Source organism: Periplaneta americana, chromosome 3, assembly GCF_040183065.1.
Source record: "Periplaneta americana isolate PAMFEO1 chromosome 3, P.americana_PAMFEO1_priV1, whole genome shotgun sequence".
Classification (NCBI taxonomy): domain Eukaryota; kingdom Metazoa; phylum Arthropoda; class Insecta; order Blattodea; family Blattidae; genus Periplaneta; species Periplaneta americana.
Window position 1 is genome coordinate 162,487,815 of NC_091119.1, and position 18,932 is coordinate 162,506,746.

Consider the following 18,932-nt stretch of genomic DNA (forward strand, 5'->3'; position numbering starts at 1 on the left):
CGGAGTATGTGAGTTTGCGTGCATGCCCATTGCTGTGTTATGTTTGTCACAGGCAGTTTTCACAGGTATCAGAAAGCTTTAACACACTGGCTTTCTCTATAGATTGCCAGGTATTGTATATGGTCGGTCTTTTTAATTGCGAATGCAAGGCACTTCTTCCCATATGGTTGCACATACATACACATTGTTACGTGTAATGCTGTACATAAAATGCCTTTTTTCATTCCCATCTAAAGTAGTATGTGTTGAAGTTGGTATGTGTTCAGTAAGCACACGATTTTTGTTTGTTATAATTATCATTCTTTACTGGTCTATACAATACATGCATACAGTTATTAATATGCGGTCCTCCTCTAAGGGTTTGAACTTTCGACCTTTTCTATGCCTGTGAGAATTATTCACTACAGGATGAATTAACATGTGGTTGAAAAACTGTATGTGTAATCTATATTTTCACAATGCAAATACTATTTGAATCAATACTGTAGTTCCTGTATAATTTTAAACTTCTTTACGGTTTATAATATTCATCAATTTTTTTAAATAGCAAATACTGTTATAGTTTACTGTTACTGCAAAATACTCTTAACAGTGTGTGAAATATGTTTGTAGTTTCAGTATAATACTGTATTATAATTTGATACAATCTTGTCAATTTCAGTAACACGGGAAAACATATGCCACAGCAGTATATAGATTTCATCTTCTTATAGTTGTGAGTTAATTTGAGTCCATATTCTCCTAATATTTTTAATGTAAAAAGAAACTTGAAACTACCCAAGACAAGTAGTATATGTTAAGAAATGAAATTGTTAGCAGCTGAAATAAGATTACCAGACGTCCCCATTTCCCAGGGACAGTCCCCGAATTTTGCTTTCTATTCCCGAAAAAAATTCGTCCCTAAAATGTCCTCGAATTTAATAATTTTTTCCCGGATATCCCCAGATTTTCATTGTTAATATTATTATTAATATGGTTTAATGATCCTTCCACAGTGCTGTGATAAATTTTGCTAATGCAACTTTGCTGCTTTTCCATGATGCCATAATCAAAATTGAAAGTCAGGATATCGAGTCTTCCGTTGTTATTGCAGTTAGTTAAAAAAAAAAAACTGAACTCCAGGAAAGAAGATAATTTATTCCACCATCAATTAAATTACTTTTGGGCGTCTTCAGAAGAAGTGGCTCTTATTTCACAACAATATTCTCAGTATCTCATGATTTTTATGAAAATGTTGTCGAAAATCCTATTGCCAGGGTTATTCATTCACACACGACATCTATGAAATGTATTTATATTGCTAAGACCCCCTCTAGAAAGACAAAAATATGAAGAGACAGTCCATTATGTAGATGGATTGACCTGGATGAAGATAATTAATTTGATTAAATTTTTTGCTTGAAGAATATGCGACTTCAGAGAAAGTGGCAAAGTGGAATGAAGAAAACGTTATTCTTTGCTCAAACCCGGGAGGACATTTTTAATTTTTTTCTAAGAAAATGATTCCCTGTGGACAATTTCAGAAGTTGATTGAAGTATTTCTGAGTTTTCCTAGAAGTAATGCTTCAGCAGAGAGAGTTTCATCATTGAACATGCTGTGCACATCCCAAAAATCTAGAATGAGTTTAGAAACTGTTCATGCCATGCTTGCTATCTTAATCAATTTCAACATGACCTGTCAGGAATTTGCTGAAAAATTGAAATGTAAGGAAGACCTGCAATAAAATTTCACTCTTCTGTAAATGGAATGAATATCAGTTTTTTAATTCTTTAAATTGTGTAAAAACAATAAAAGCGAAAGACAATCTAACAGAAATGTTTTTAAGTATTTTTTTTTTATGTTTTGTTATCTGTCCCCGGAAATTGTGAAAAAAATCTGATAACCTCAAGCTAAACTATTTTCATCAATACAGTGACAAAAAAATACCTATATTCTCACAAATTCAAAGTCACTTTTGCAAACTTTATTATACTTTTGATCATAATATTTTAGAATGACGTACATTAGTAAACAAATATTCCTCGTAACAAATAAAACCTTGACATCACAGTTCAGTATATTTCAAGTCATTGTAACACTGTGATAGAATGGCAGATATAGTAACCCCAGATTGTTCAAAACTAAAACATTTAGCTCCAACATGTATACAATAAATATGAAATTCATCTATATATATATATATATATATATATATATATATATATATATATATATATATATATGTGTGTCAAAAACGAAAAAGTAAAATATTTGAAGAGCAACGCAAACATGGGACACACAATTACAAAATATGTTGTTGTTGTTTTCTAATGCCAGGCGTTTGACAGTAAAATCATTTTACCTCTTGCACTCCAGTATTTTTCAAAGATATTGTCATGGTCAGCCACTGAAGCACAGATTTTGAAGTGTTCCGAATCCATTTCTTGATTTGAATTGCCCATTTCTTTATAGTTGTCACATTAAAGACAGTCTACTTTTCAGAGCTTGACAAACTGAAACTATATACTTATATCTGGTTTAACAATTTTTATACATTTTTTCTGAATCTATGATGACAAATGATTTGCTTTTATTATTCTCCTCTATTCTTGTCTGTCTGCCCAGACATATTCTTTTATATCCCTCTTCCTCATTTATGTATGAGAAACTATAGCTTTAAGCACACAAAATTGTAATTCTCAATACAAAATCATCTCGAAAATAAATTAAAAATTGGATTAATTCTACTAAAGAGCCCAGCTTCACCGAAATATTTACGAACTCAAAACTCTGGACAATACCAGCAGAATTATACAGAGGATATCGTAAAATCGTTTGCATTTTTGGAAATGAAATGTAACAAGAAACATGTTAAGCTGTGATGAAAATTTCTTTTGTAGTATAGTGAATTATATGACGATAATATTTTAGTTTTGAATTAGGCCCTGTGTGATTTGTAAACTGAATAAGACAGAAATTCTAACAGGCAATTTATGAAGGAAACTATTGTATGTTGCAAAAGGCGATAACAGCAGTGAATTAACGGATTGTTTTAAGTTTGACTGTTGATTTGCTATAGACATTTTCAGTTTTGATCTTCACTAACAGTGCAATATTATACGTTGCATAATTGTTATTTTCTTGTCACCCTGTAAGAAACATCATGAACCACTAATTTTGTGTCTTCATGTTGTTATAAGGCTATTAATTTCGTCTATTAAATTCAAAAGTCTCTTTACTACGAACAGTTTTTACATCTTTCTTTTACAAGTACAGTAGGTCGATGAAGCTAGTCGCATGCACTGTCATTCTACATTTTCTCTGATATTTACCTAATTTAAAGAGTACGTATATTTCATGAATGCTTTAAACAATTTTTCTTTTGACTGGTGAATTTCTCATTTTTGCAGAATACAATTCTCTCGTAGTTTTCTTCATATTTGAGAGTCTCTCTCTCTCTCTCTCTCTCTCTCTCTCTCTCTCTGTTATGCAGTTATGCTGCGTCTGTTCCTATGTTTTCATTGTTTTAGTTGTAAATGAAATACACTGAAGTATTTCAATACAAAAATATGGCCTGAAATACACATTTAACCTATAGCCTTACATAATACTATTTAATGTTGTTTTTAAATTATTCGCAAATAACATTTTATGAATATTCTGATAAAATTGTATTTCAATACTTCCTTTCGAAAGATGGTATTATTCTCCTTAGCTATATCAAATCTGATCTTCAGCTTGAACTGAAATATTAAATAGATACAGTATATGTTTATGTTTTATCATACCAGTATATATTGAGTTGTAGTTGATGTAAATATTTCAGAATACAATTCACCAATCTGTTAAATTTTGAAATAAATTTAAAATGGGTTAAATTTTCAAAACTACATATTTCGTTCATGTAGCTCATTTAAAATTTATTTGAAAATTGAACACTTTACCATAAACACAGTAAATAAGATCATTATTATATATATGTCAAATTACATTTGTTTATTTAACATGTGCCTTTCTAAGTTAGCAGTTAATCTATTCATTTGTGTCATGGAACTTGGATAATTTTGTATAAAAGTAAATTTTATATTTCTGTCTTAATTTTGGCATGCATATTCAAAGAGACTTGCCACCCGCCATGTAAGTAATAAATTATTAACCAATGGAAATAGTGCGAAGACATTGATGTGTTCAAATTATTCTCGTTTTAAACTCTGTGTTTTAAAATTTATAAAGTTAGGTTTCATCTTACATCTTTCTGGAAACCCATTTGTCATTTGCTGTATATTTCTGTATAATCGAAAGAAGGTGAACTAAGTAGGTGCGTTTTCTTACATCTTATGTTTCAGTCATTATTCAACTACTTTCTGAGCACATAATTTTGTTTATGTCGAATGTTTATCAGCTCTGTTTAGCTATGTATAAAATCATTCTTAGCCCTGTTATAGTTATAACTTTGGTTAATTTGAAAGTATTGTGTGTTTTAATACCCTTTTGTAGTTATAAGAAAAGAATGGTACATGTATTTGATGAAAATTTGCATGCATAGCACCAGTATGTCTGAGAATCAGAATGATATGTAAATTAAAGAGCATAGTGAATTGATGAGGACTTAACTTTGTTCAATTGATTTATCGTGCACAAAAACTTTACGTTTTAAAATATACATTCGTATGGAGTTTGAATACACATCTGTGGATGGATTTTGAAGATACTAATTAAGAGAAAGGTAAGATGAATAAAAACAGGAAATTTCGCTGATGCATGCAAAGTATTTTAATTGTTATTGAAAAAGTACCTCTTTCTTTACAGATAGGATTATTTTTTTCAGTAAGTATGAAAGTAACATTCTTATTAAATTTGTAATCTATTTCATAAAGTGTGACTTGAAGTGATTTTCTCAGATCGCATATGTTTCTTTCAAAAACACTCTTGAGTTGATGATTGAATCTAAATGTATAGACTTACTTTCGAATAAATTAACAGCGTAAGGGAGTTTGCATTCGAGAATAATGTCATTTTATGGATAATGAATGACATAGACATTTCCACAACAAACATACATCTGTGTCTCATTGGGATATGACAACTGTAGCCCTGGATATGACGAATTGGTGGTGATAAGTTAGCCGTACATTTTCCTTATAGTCTACAGGTAATGTTCAAACGGCTTCTAAAAGCAGCTGCTAATAAAGATTCTGGAATTTTATATTTGACGGAAAAATAATATAAGCCTATCCTGAAAGCTACAGATATACTGAAGGCATGAAGTTTGTGGATGTAATAAACTTCAATGAAATAGAGATAATAATAGCTTCATTACTGTTCTATAGAAATTATCGGATTGAACATTTACAAGTAAAATAATGTTACCTGAATGTATATAGAATTAGTATCTGGGCTTCCTGATAACAGAACAGAATGATATAGAGATGGAAATTAAAGGAAGAATTAATCTAGGGAGTAAGTACTCTCGAGCATTAGCTCATATTCTGAAGAAAAGGTTTTTATCACTAACATTAAAGGTGCGATTGTATAATATTCTTATAAGACTTATTCTGCTATATGGATCAGAGATGTGGACTTTGACAGTTACGTCACAAAAGCTGCTTATGACTTGGAAGAGGAAAATACTTAGAAGAATTTATGGACCAATATGTGAATATGATTTCTGAAGAATCACAACAAATAATGAAATTAGAAATAAGCATAATGCACCAGATATTGTAGCATTTATGAGATTATGAAGGTTGAAATGGATTGAACATGTACAAAAAATGGTTAAAAGGATTATGAAAGGGCAATTAGAAGATGATAGGAGGAGAGGGAGAGCCAGGCTTAGATGGATTGATGACGTGAAAGAAGACTTGAGTACAATTGAAAGTAAAAAGGTGGAAGAATAAGGCTTTGAACCAAGGAGAATGTGTATCTGTTACCAGGAAAGCTGAGCCTAGGCTCAAAGGGCTATAGAGTAGAAGCCTGCAAGGGCCGAAATTACTAGACTCAGCCCGATTTGAACTAGACCCAAAACCCAATATGGCTTAATTTATCACCCGAGCCTGACCCGAAACCTGAGTTTAGCTTAGAAAGAATCGGAGAAATACAGAATCAAAACAGTGGGCGTAGAAACAAAATGAGCTACGTACTTAAAATTATTTGTTTTGCTACTGTCAATAGACTGGCAGATAAAGCAGAGGCCACAGAGGTCAAGAACAGAGATTATCACTCCAGTAGGAGCATGAGAAAAAGTGATCTCCCAGTCTTCCAGGTGAAACAAATAATAATCAATGCTTTGTGTCTGTGACAGAGTTGAGATGAGACAAACGCCATTACAAAATACGAAGTTTAACTAAACAATAACTCACGATACCGACAGTCTACTGTTTTGGATGAGTGTTGGGTGTACATCTAATTGTGTATTAAAATCTTCGTATTATTTTTTATGCTCGACCATGCCGAAATGTAGTAATTATACACCTGGTAATAGCTCTTTAATGCACCTCATTAAAGTACACCTATTCATTATAATTCAGTTGTTCAGCCAATGAGAAATCACCATTGTACCATTATGAAACCGCAAGTATCGATTATTCTCGGATATGCAATCGAAAGACAATTACCGAAAAGTCATGGAGGCTGGAAATCCAATACTGTCGCAGAAGGTTATGTTCTGTTGCTATAATAATTAGCGTTAATTGTAAATAATATTCAAATAAATTCAATTTGTCATCTCGTTTTTTCAATTCTAAATCAATTTCCAGGTTATATTAAGACTAATCTTCATGTTATTCTCTAGATTATATCAAGGTCAATCACATTCATGCCTCGGAAAAAGTCAATACTTTCGCGTCTGCGCACATCTCACAATTCAGGTCAGTTCCGCTCCTCACTTACATAACCATAACATGAATACTTATGAATAATTTCAAGTTAGAAATATGGTCGAGCATAAAAAGTCGTATGAAACTTGCCTATAATGGTAATTAAGACGCTCGTATGAAAATTATGAAACTCGCTTGTGCTCGTTTCATAAACAAACATACTCGCGTCTTAATTACTACATTATAGGCTCGTTGCATAATGTACTATTAATTGATACATAATTCGTGGAGAAAAAAAATAATTTGTGTTTATTTAAGGCCCAAGCCTTTCCCACACCCAACAAGTATAAGTAAATTTCTACCCAAATCCATGCAGACCTCTACCATAGAGCTGCAGGATGATGATGGTAAATGATTAGCAAAGCATTTAACATTTTATTAAGAGCTATAGAGATTGTGGTCATAATTCTAACAATGTTGTACTGAAATGTTTAAAATGTATTCGAGGATATATAACAGGTTAACAGTGCTTAAGCATCTTCCTGTGCCCAAATTTTTCTTCTCCATTCTGCTCTATCTTCCCAGTCTTCTTCTGCCAATCCTTTACATTGCATAGTTTTATGAATCTCCTCTATCCGTTATAAATATTGATAAACTTCTGCTGGAGGTAAAGGCCTAACTTAATGCTGTAATTGGAAGGTACAGAGGAAGTCTTATATCTGTTGCGTTGCTGATTTTGAATAGAATAATTCAAAACAACTTATGCTTTTAACACACTTTGAAGTTGAGGAAAAATGCCTTGCATTCGGGTAAATGCAACAAAAATTTAATTGATTTAATATAATTACGTATATGAGGAGGTTATTTTCATAAAGATCCTTGTCCATTACCATAACTTTGTGGGAAATCACGAAAAACGTTTTTAGGTCTAAAATTTCTTACCAGCTAGGCAAGAGACATTATGAAACCAAAGAATTAGAATGAAATGTGAGTATGAGACTCTTTGATTCCAAAGCTGGAACTAATATTTTGTTGCAATTTTGTTATGGACAAGAGTCAGTATGATTCCAATAGATACTTTTAACGCAAGATTTTTAGTAGTTTAGAAGATGTTATGAAGCCATATAACAGTTGTATGTAGAGATATAGTTGAAGAATGCATGGACACAGGAAGCTCATTTTTGTTATCAGGTGGACAAGAGAAGTTTTGAAAATGAGTTCCTCATATATGACATATGGTTACAACTTGTGCATTGAATTTTCTTTGATATGAAATAATCAATAGTCATTATAATGTGAAATTGGAATACATTTATAATAAAGTTATTATACATTAAGATAAAATCATAAGCAAATATATTTTAATGTACTCGTAGTATAAATAATTAAGAGCTAAATTAATTTTTATTAGCTTATATTGGTGTATTTTCTTGCTAAGAACTATGAATTCACTATACATAAACTTAAATTCTGATAACACCGCTTTAAAAATGTAAAATTTTATAAGAAATGCTGTAAATGTACGTAGCTGCCTGATGGTACGAAATTAACCAAAGTTATTCATGAGGAATACTTGGAGTGTTATCTTCAGCTACAGAGAATATGCGCATTTTTAACTTCGCCTTAAGCAACATTTTAAACCAGGTAAGGTAAGTCCTACCTATGCAGAAAATTTAGACTTTGCTTAGTCTGGAATTATTATTGTTAATGTTACACTACTGATATACAGGAAATTATACGTGTGGTACATGGTAGGTGAATGCATTGTGTGTTGTACTATTTATAAATAATGTTGAAAATGTTTCTATTTTGAGCTATGTTGTAGTATGGGCCACTTCAATGTACTAATTGTTATTTTAATTTAAATTTGCTTTATGTGTTGGTAATTTATTTTATTTACGTTATTTTCTGTCATCCACATTAATTTTAATGAAACATTTTTCTGGCATTATAATTTACAGTGGAACATTTATATTCTATTTTAAAAAATTCGAAATTTTAATTTCACTGGTTATTTTAATGCAGAGAGGTTGGTATCAAGCTTACTTCATTAATGAAGGGAGTATTCAAGTAACGAATTGTAAATAATCAATTTGCATGGCTTACTAGAGCTATCTATTTTGTGCTATAAGAAATTATAGCTTTGTTATGTAAAGTGAGAATTGCATGTCTGCATGATCCAGGTCTCACACTCTTCACTCATTTACTCATGACACAAATATGGTCTCGTCCATTTATTTCGAGAGATTATTTGTTCTTTTTACAATGTGATATAATAAATTATGTTTATTAAATCATTCACTTCTACAATTGCGAATTGAAAATAGCTTTTCTCTAAATTGAGAAAACTTCTGATTCTGAGAGTTTTTTATGCTTCTGTGTGCAACATATTTCCTATAAATACCTCAAAATACAACGTCAAGAAAGACATTATGCATAGTAGTAATATTGCTAGACATTTATCAGAGTGAAGATACCTTAATTTATGACAGTAAAGTGGTACATGTAACATCGCTTTTTTTTTTTTTTTGCATGAAGAAAAAAAGAGAATTTCATTATAAAAACTTATTGCTGCTGCTCTATCCATTGACATTGTTAGCTGTAGATAGAATTGAGGTATAGATAAATCTTCCAAAATTAAATGAATAATATTAAAAATATTGTGATAAACTGTTAAGTTTTTGTCTTACTAAACGACTGTTTTATTGAATAATTTCAAGGGAAAAATTGTTCTGAGGCTGGGTATCGATCCGGGGACCTTGGGTTGAACGCACCAACGCTCTAACCAACTGAGTTACCCAGGAACTTCACCCGATACGTCCCAATTTTTTCCTTTATATCCATATAACTCAAGTGGGCTGACAAGACGCCAGAAACCCACATCGAGTGCACAGAAACTTGTGTGACTTGAAATTGTGGTTTTCTGTTAACATATCTACAGTAACATATATATTATGCAAATCTAGCTTTCAGGTAAAGCTTCCTGTGAAGTGAACTTGAATAATTTCAAGAGAAAATTGTTCCAGGGCCAAGTATCGATCCCGGTACCTAACCTGGGTAGTTCAGTTGGTTGTAGCTTTGATGCGTTCAGCCAAGGTCCAGAATCGATACCAGGCCCCGGAACAATTTTTCCCTTGAAATTATTCAAGTCTGCTTTACAGGAAGCTTTACCTGAAAGCTAGATTTGCATGGACTGTTTTATTACTAATAGAGTTCATGATATATTATAAATATGTTGTTGCAGTAACAGATGTTGCAATAAAGTTTACATGACATAATAGAAATACTCTAGAAGGTTACAAGTATTTATATCAGTAGAACCAACTCCTGAGAAAGTATTTAGTTCTAATTCGCTTTATTTCCACTAATTTATGCTCTCTGCTTTAAATCTTCATTAATAATGATTTTGAAATTGAAAATATCTTTGAAATTATCTGTTCTAAAATTACATATTATCATAGCAAACCTTATTTTTCCAGCTTGGTATTATAAATCAAGTTATCTATCAAAATAATGCAAAGAGATCATATTTGATGTCAGACAACACTGAGTCATTACTTATAAAAGAAATATTTGCCATCTGTTTCCTTACACTCTAATAGAGTAAAACACATGTGTTGATTGGTTTAGCAGGCAACTAATGGGCTATAAAATTTATTAGCACCACGCTGTATTGCAATTCTTTGTAAATTACAGAATTATTTTAGTTTAAAATCTACATTTTATATGTTACTATACCTATCAGTGATTTCTTCAAAAGTATACTGTAACCATAAATAAAGAATCTTCAAAATTTGGTCTCTATATTTATGTCACAAGTATAATCCATAAGAATGCGAAAGATTATTACATAAGTTTTTAATATCCACACTGTACGTGCTATAAGTTTCCATTAAATCACATATTTGTTGAGAGTGTGATAGGCATACGCGTCAATCTTCCAGCCCTCTTGAATCTATACCTCAGTATATTTAACTTATTTAATATTAAATGGAGGAGTGTGCAGCCAAAAATGTTCTGTAGTTCTATATTGTTACGTAATTACAATGCAGTTTTTCTGTTAAACTTCGTGTATGTTATTTACAGAATACATCAGAAAATTTGAACTTGTGACATAAGATGTGATTTGCTTCAATTGGATCAGTGATAGCGGTGTAAGGAGCTTATAACTCGATAACTATACAGAAATTCCAGTAACTCACTTAGTTTGCAATAGCCAAGCACATCACTGCACTCTTGTGTTGCGGCAGATGCAGTTAGCTTTGCAGGAAATTTGCATGCAAAATTGTCAGTTCTCTTAATATTTAGTGCTTGACTCTTTCTTCACAATTTTCCTTTACAGAACAAATTCAGTTGTCGTTCCCGTGCCTGGATGGAAGTTCCAATGGATGCCACTGGCCATCCATGCGCTCGAATACGACTGAATCACACAGTGAGCCCTGGTGTTATAGTGGACAGATCGAGCTTCAAGGAGTGGTGCAAAGATCACATGGAAATTAGGGTCAATGACGTAAATTTGGAGCTCAATATGAGCACTGTGACAGGTCTTGCTGATCTGATTGAGGACGAGATTATTCCTCAACCACTCCCCATGCAGGTAATTACTTTTTAAAGTACAATTCGCAATGGTTTTATGTAATTTAATGAATGAATGATAGAATGAATCTCTGTGTGTTTCTTTTATAAAAAAATAATTGAAATAAATAGAATCAAGATTAAAATTTTATAAAGTTATGGCAGTCCCTATGTTGCTGTACGGCTCTGAATTCTGGACTCTTACTAAATCCGAAGAAAAAAGAATCGAGGTGATAGAAATGAGATTTTTGAGGAGTATAGCAGGTTATACTCTCTTAGACAAGAAACGCAATGAAGACATCAGACTAGAATTAAATATATATTCAATTTAACTGAAAAACTCACAGAATATAGGAATAAATGGAAGCAACATGTTGAAAGAATGACTCAAGACCGTATTTCTAAATTAATGTTCGACTACAGACCAACTGGTAAATGAAACATAGGTAGACCCAGGAAAAGATGGCTTCAGCAATTTTAAAATATATATACTTCATGAGACCGTAACGAGCCAAACAAGGCTTAAACCATGTGGCTGATGATGATGATGATGATAAATAGAATCAGACGTCCTCTGGTGCAGCCATTTTCAAGTGGTGTGCCTCGAGAAAATGAAAACAATGAGGATTGTCGTACTTGTTGTTTTCTAATGCCAGGCATTTGACAATAAAGTCATTTAACCTCTTGCACTTCAATATTTTTCAAAGATATTATCATGACCAGCCACTGAAGCACAGATTTTGAGGTGTTCCGAATCCATTTCTTGGTTTGAGTTGCACAATGGGCAGTTAGGGGACTGATATATTCCAATTCTATGCAGGTGTTTGGCCAAACAATCATGGCCTGTTGCCAATCTAAATGCAGCTATAGACGATTTTCGTGGTAAATCGGGAATTAATGGATTGTCGTAGTAAAAGTGGAAAAAGAAGTGAAAAGAATAGTAAAAAAATAGTAAGTCCACACGAGTCAACTTTCAGCTAACTCAGCACAAATCAACATTCAGTAAACATAGTGTTGGTGTGCAAGCAGCAGAGAAAAGAATGACAGCTCAGAGTGTGGCTTGGGCAACAAATGTGATTGATGCACAGTGTGGTCCATGAAAGAACTGATGTGTAGCACTGCATGGTTTACACAACAAAGGCACTGCCAGGAGGGAGGTGATGTATTGGCAATGTTTTGAATGAGTTTCCTGTATGTTAACGACTGGACACGCATTTATACAGATGAATCTTTTTTAGATGCTGATGAAGGAAGTGGTGCTGGAGAAACTTGCCATTTCTTCTCACTTTATAAAAGTGTGGGAAGAAATACTACTAACTTTGCTGGAGAGATTGAAGCCATTTATGGCCTTGGTAGCATAATCGGTATAGCGCTGGCCTTCTGTGCTCAAAGTTGCTGGTTCGATCCCGGCTCAGATCGATGGCATTTAAGTGTTTTTAAATGTGACAGGCTGATGTCAGTAGATTTAGTGGCATGTAAAAGAACTCCTGCGAGGCAAAATTCTGGCACACTGACGATGCTGATAAAACCTTGGCAGTTGCGAGCGTCGATAAATAAAACATAATTTAATTTTTGAAGCCATTTATACTCCTCTCCAAAACATATTCCTTTAGTTACATCATTGCAAAATTATTGTCATATTATCAGACTCTAAAACTGTAATTCAGGCAATAGCATCCACCACTTACCCCAAAATGAAAAAAAATAAAGAAATGCATTATGGTTGAGCAAATTCAAAAGCTTGGAAAAAAAAAATAGTTATGCAGTGGATCTCAGAACATTGTGATATACAAGGAACAATAAAACGAGTAATAAAGAAGAAAATGAATGAAAATTGTAACTTAAAGAACTTTTAGAGAACCCTATTCCTGAATTGTCTTGTAAAACTGCTGTTGCTATGTTTCGGCTTTTTACTGGACATGATTGTCTAAGCAAACATCTCCATAGAATTGGCCTTTTGCCCTCTTTGCCCTAAACATGAAGAAATGGACATGGAACATCTGAAGCATTGTGCAACATTCCAGAATCTTAAAGATATCATCTCCAAATATTGGAAAGCAAGAACGAGAATAACTTCACTGTTAACTTGATTACCACGTAGTCGCACACTGTCAGAGTTTTATGAACTTAAAAAACAACTTCTTTCCTTGTCTGAAGAATCTGAATATTCCTGTTTTCTTAGAGATTGTATTTGGTGTTATAAAGTTACTTTTCTTGCTGACATATTTCAAATATTGAATGCACTTCACATAAGCATGCAGGGAAATAAATGTGCATACAGCGAATCCCAGCGAACATTTCCGATGTTACTGTCAGCTGACCAGCAGCAGGTTCTCTCAGCTTCTCAGCTACCACTGCTCCTTGCAGCTACAAATTAACGGCACTTCGCAGGATTAAAACTTGCATACTATGTTACATTGGTACTCACCCTCAAAATTTTTCAGAACTGAACATCCCTGATTAACGACTAAAGATACCAACTGATGGCTGGAGAATCCCCTAATGTTTAGCTAGCTTATTTCATCACTCCTGACTGATATTTATGTTATCCATCAGTCATCAACTCTCTTTGTGTATGTGCCAAGAGAGAGGGAATGGTGGAAAAAGATATAGAGATCACCACGTGGAAGCTGTATGTTTGGTGAATCCCAGCCCCACGAAATTAGCTGTACCAATCTGTAGTCTGTCCTTGACATCCAGCAGAAAAGGCATGCAGTGGCATAGCTAAGAATAAATGCAGTTCATTATGTTGTGATGTTTTTTGCAAGTGTTACATGTACAGTACATGAACGTGTACACATTTTGAAAACATACATTCAGAAAAGAAATCGTATGGCAGAACAAGGGAAAACTTTAGACGTAAACTCCCTGGCCGTCCAGTTCCATGTAGAAAAATAACATTAAATTTAGTGGATAGGTTAAGTGAAACAGGTTGTGTGTGGTGTGAAATATATACGAGGCGCATCCAGAAAGTAAGTTTCCCGATTTTTTCCCCTTGAAAGTAAACGCAATTAGCCGTGTCAATTGCGCATGCGTAACAGATCTATGACGTATCAATCATATGCCAGCCGGACAGGTCCCACCTGGTGCCAGTAGCGTGGCAGCAGTGGTCCGAAATGGAAGCTCTTATTCCTTCTCCCGCCGCCTGCGAGGTTCAGTCGGTGATAAAGTTCTTTAATGCACAAAGCATTGTGTCAATTGAAATTCATCAGCAGCTCTGTCAGGTCTATGGGCCGAACATCATGAGTAAGCAGATGGTGCGTCGCTGGTGTAGGCAGTTTTCCGAAGGTCGTCAAAGTGTCCATGATGAAGAGCGCAGTGGGCGACCGTCCCTCATCAATGATGATCGTGTTAAGCTGGTGCGGCAGTGCATCATGGAGAACCATTGCTTCATGATTACGGAGCTGAGCAGCCATTTTCCGCAGATATCGCGATCCTTGTTGCATGAGATTGTCACTAAGCACCTGCTGTTCAAAAAGTGTGTGCCAGGTGGGTGCCGAAAAACCTGACACCCGAACACAAAATGCAACTTTTAGGAGCAGCACTGACATTTCTGCAACGATATCATGATGACGGCGACGAGTTCCTCGACAGGATCGTCACGGGCAATGAGATTTGGATTTCGCACTTCACCCCGGAAACCAAGCAGCAGTCAATGCATTGGCGGCATAGTGGATCTCCGGTCAGGACTAAATTCAAACAGACTCTGTCGGTACGGAAAGTGATGTGCACGGTGTTCTGGGACAGGAAGGGCATTCTGCTCATTGACTTCCTTCCAAGAGGTGAAACAGTGAATGCTGACCGTTACTGTGAAACACTGCGAAAATTGCGACGTGCCATTCAAAACAAGAGGCGTGGAATGCTTACTGCAGGTGTTATGCTCCTCCATGACAATGCTCGTCCACATACGGCTCGGCGCACAGCAGCTGTTTTGACGGAATTTGACTGGGAGTTGTTTGATCTTCACCCTACAGTCCTGATCTTGCTCCCAGCGATTTTCACATTTTCTTGCACCTCAAGAAATTCTTGTCCTCCGGTGAGCGTTTTGGCAACGACGAAGAGCTGAAGACGTCTGTCACACGCTGGTTCCATTCACAGGCGGCAGAGTTCTACGACAGAGGGATACAAAAGTTGATCCCATGATGCGACAAGTGTCTCAATTCTGATGGTGGCTATGTTGAAAAATAGCTGGAACATAACTGTACCTGTTGCCAATAAATGTTTTCCTGAAAGTGTGTGTTCTTTTTTTTTTTTTTAAATAGAGAAACTTACTTTCTGGATGCGCCTCGTATCATATAAGATGGACAACACTTTCAGCGGCTACTGTGAAGTACCAAATGTTTTATATGTATACACACACACAGATAGTGTTTTGTCAAATGGCAGGTCTTTCACTGTAAACCCAGCATTATCCAATCTTTCCTATTTTCTGCCTTCCTCTTTGTCTCCACATATGATCCATGTGTCTTAATGCTGTCTATCATCTTATGTCTTATTCTGCCCCGAACTTTTTACCCCATTCACCATTCCTTCCAGTGCATCCTCAGTAGACAGTTTTTTCTCAGCCAGTGACCCAAACAATTCCATTTTCTCTTCCTGATCAGTTTCAGCATCTTTTTTCTTCACCTACTCTTTCCAACACAACTTCATTTCTTATTCAAGAAATTCAAGCAAGGGGGTGGGGGGGGGAGTTATCTAAATTCAAAGCTATTGTTCCCTTCCAGATGGTGCTTGACAACATCAAGCTCTGTTTAAACGAAGATCGCCCTTCAGCCAATATAACTTCTCCAGGTCCTGTTCCTGTTAACTTGGAAATATCACAACTCATCATTAACAGAGGGTCAGATGGTATTTTCCACATAGAACCTCCAGGTAAACTTGTCAATGCTTTATAAATTTGTTTGCACATAAATAGGTATTTTAAAATGACTTTTAAAAGAAAGCTATTCTTATTCTTGTATCTAGCCCTATAACATATATAAGAATCGAAGTCCAGACTTTGTTGTTCCTTTATTGTTTTATTAGGCGTTCGTAGATGGTGGGATGTGTATGTACGCATAGCTTCAACGTATTTTATGACTTAGTTCCCTCGAAAGTATAAAAATGGCACATAGATCCTTATTTACTTCAAGTCATTTGTTTTATTTAACACACAGGTAAAGAGTCGAATAAGAGAGCGTAACAAGAGGGTGGGTTATTGTAAAGTCTGAAGGTTTAAATGCGCAGGTAAAGGATCAAATACTTTTCAGGTTAATGGTACCAATGAGTTCAATAACCAAAATGTTTCATTGCTGTTACATTACTGAAAAATACATCAAAAATATTCCACAAAAGTAGTGTATTATGCGGGACTAGAGCACAACAAACGGGGTATTTTATAAAGGCGTTATATATGAAATGTACAGGGACCAGAAAAGCTTATTACATGTGATAGTGTAATAAGCGGGCGTGTCTTATCGAGATTTTACTGTAGATTCAGTGCATGTATGGAGTAAAGATGATTCTATTCCTTCTGATGTTTGAAATATGACACGAAATGTTGTAACAATCTTTCTGTATATATCTTCATAGTGGAAGCAGTTCGACACCCAACAGATGCACCTGGTTCCAGTGGTTCAATAGGTGAAGATACCATCCGACATTTGGCAGCTTTAGAACATTCCAATAGACAACTACAAGTAGAAAACGCGGAACTGAAGAGAAGGTTGGCTGCTTTAGAGAGGGTTTCGAAAGAGAATCACACTCTTCGTCAGTCAACTGAAGAAAGTCAGGTTAGTGTGACAAAAAGAAATGTAACAAAAATTAATATATTTACTATTAAAATATTTAACTATATTGTGACTCCTTTGTTTGACACATTTTTTATTGAAGGTTTTACACAAAATATGCTTTATGTGTTGTTATTTCATATTTTAATAGTCCTGGTTATTTTTAAATGCGAATTTATACAACATTAGGTCCCAGTTTCCAAAGTTGATGGCTCTGCCAGTCTGTCGTGAAGGTTCTTATCCATCCATTGAAGTTTGCCTTGGTGTACCCCTTTTGCTTGGTTGTGAAGGACACCATTCCATCATTTTCTTTGGCCAGTGATTTCCCCATCCATTTACATGTGTGTACCATCTTAGCTTTTTTGTTTCAATAGTTGAAGTGACTGTGCCCATTTGTTATATAATTGTTTTATTCTTTGTATATCGTCCTTTAGTTTTATCTCACAATAGCATCGCCAAAAACCCATTTCTGCACTTCTTAATTTTTGTTTGTTTTGTTCAGTACTCTCCCATACTTCTACACAATAAGTTATTATGCTTTTTTTGCGTTTGTGTGTGTGTGCGTGCGTGCGTGCGTACACACACATTACATTTGTTAAAAATTGCGTGAAAATTAGGAAATATTCATTTTTATGCACAGAAAAATGATTATATATCTGGCAAAGTAGATCAAATAAGGAACAGGTGTTAATATTTGTGAGGTTTCTTTCCAAAACTCACTACCTTCAAAAACTTGTTTTTAGAGGAAACACGAATTTCTGCTGCCACCGCTACAAGCAAAAATCAAATAGAAATTTATACTTTAATTATTTTTCATGCAATTTTGCTCCATTAGAGAATTTCTGTTGCGGTCCTGTGGATATAATGTTTCATGGAAAGAAAGTGGCTCATTTTTGCTCTGGATTTAGTTAGTTATGGAAAAAATTGCATTCGTTTCATTGAGAATTCATAGGGATTTAGTATTATTTTGCGTAAAAAGTCGCCAGTGGAAACTTAACCTCAAACATTATATGGATCCACTCTTAGTTGAAAACTTCAAATTTTGGAGATAGTGAGTTTTGGAAAGAAAGCTCACATTTATATAGTTAAATATGTCAAATAACAGGAAAAACTCACGAAATATGCTCTTAGATAAAATAAAGTTGGCTTAATTTTATACCAACTCAATAAAACATGCAAGAGTTCTGCAGTCTGGAGATTAGATAGAGAAATAAATAAAAGGTTTTAAGTAAGGCTTAAATATAGAAAATCTTCTCAAACAGCCTTCGTGCAATGCTGCAAATTTGCAACATTGCAGCTTTCGAATAAATAGAGACTGTATGAAGGATAAATTTCATGGTTTCTGTTGAAGATCCTGCGGTCATGTCTTGCCACTGCTCAGGATGATGTTGCATCTCTGTTGGAAGAGAAACGTTCACTACTGGATCGAGTACGATGCCTGCAGGATCAAGTGGACCAATCTCAACGCAGCAAGAGATAGCAGAAGTGTTTTAAGTGCTGTAGTGCCAAGAGAGCAACTTAGTAGCAGCAAATATTTCGCTTCAATTTTGAACTGGCAGATAGATAATTGACTGGTTCTTAGAAATGTTTTATTTCTGTATGTCCTATGTAGAAGGGTGTAGTTACACTTTCTTTCCCAAAACCTAGCAACTCCAATTTCATATGAATTCAGAAATATAAAATACCTACAACTTTGAAGACTACGTATTTGTCTGATCACATTATTTTGGTACGTAAGTTTTGTTATTATATATACTCACATTAAACATAATGAATTTTAATTACAAAACG

The 18,932-nt window shown here is 34.4% G+C and overlaps 1 protein-coding gene across 1 annotated transcript in view; it reads left to right on the forward strand.

The window, feature by feature from the left end:
* Positions 1-18,710, forward strand: part of LOC138696786 (bridge-like lipid transfer protein family member 3B) — a 100,455-nt gene extending 81,745 nt beyond the window's left edge. The window contains exons 16-19 of the mRNA XM_069822191.1: positions 11,141-11,395; positions 16,098-16,245; positions 16,945-17,144; positions 18,493-18,710. Of these exons, the coding sequence (XP_069678292.1) occupies positions 11,141-11,395; positions 16,098-16,245; positions 16,945-17,144; positions 18,493-18,621 (732 nt within the window). The 3' untranslated portion in view covers positions 18,622-18,710. The remainder of the gene's footprint in view (positions 1-11,140; positions 11,396-16,097; positions 16,246-16,944; positions 17,145-18,492) is intronic.
* Positions 18,711-18,932: the final 222 nt, after the last annotated feature.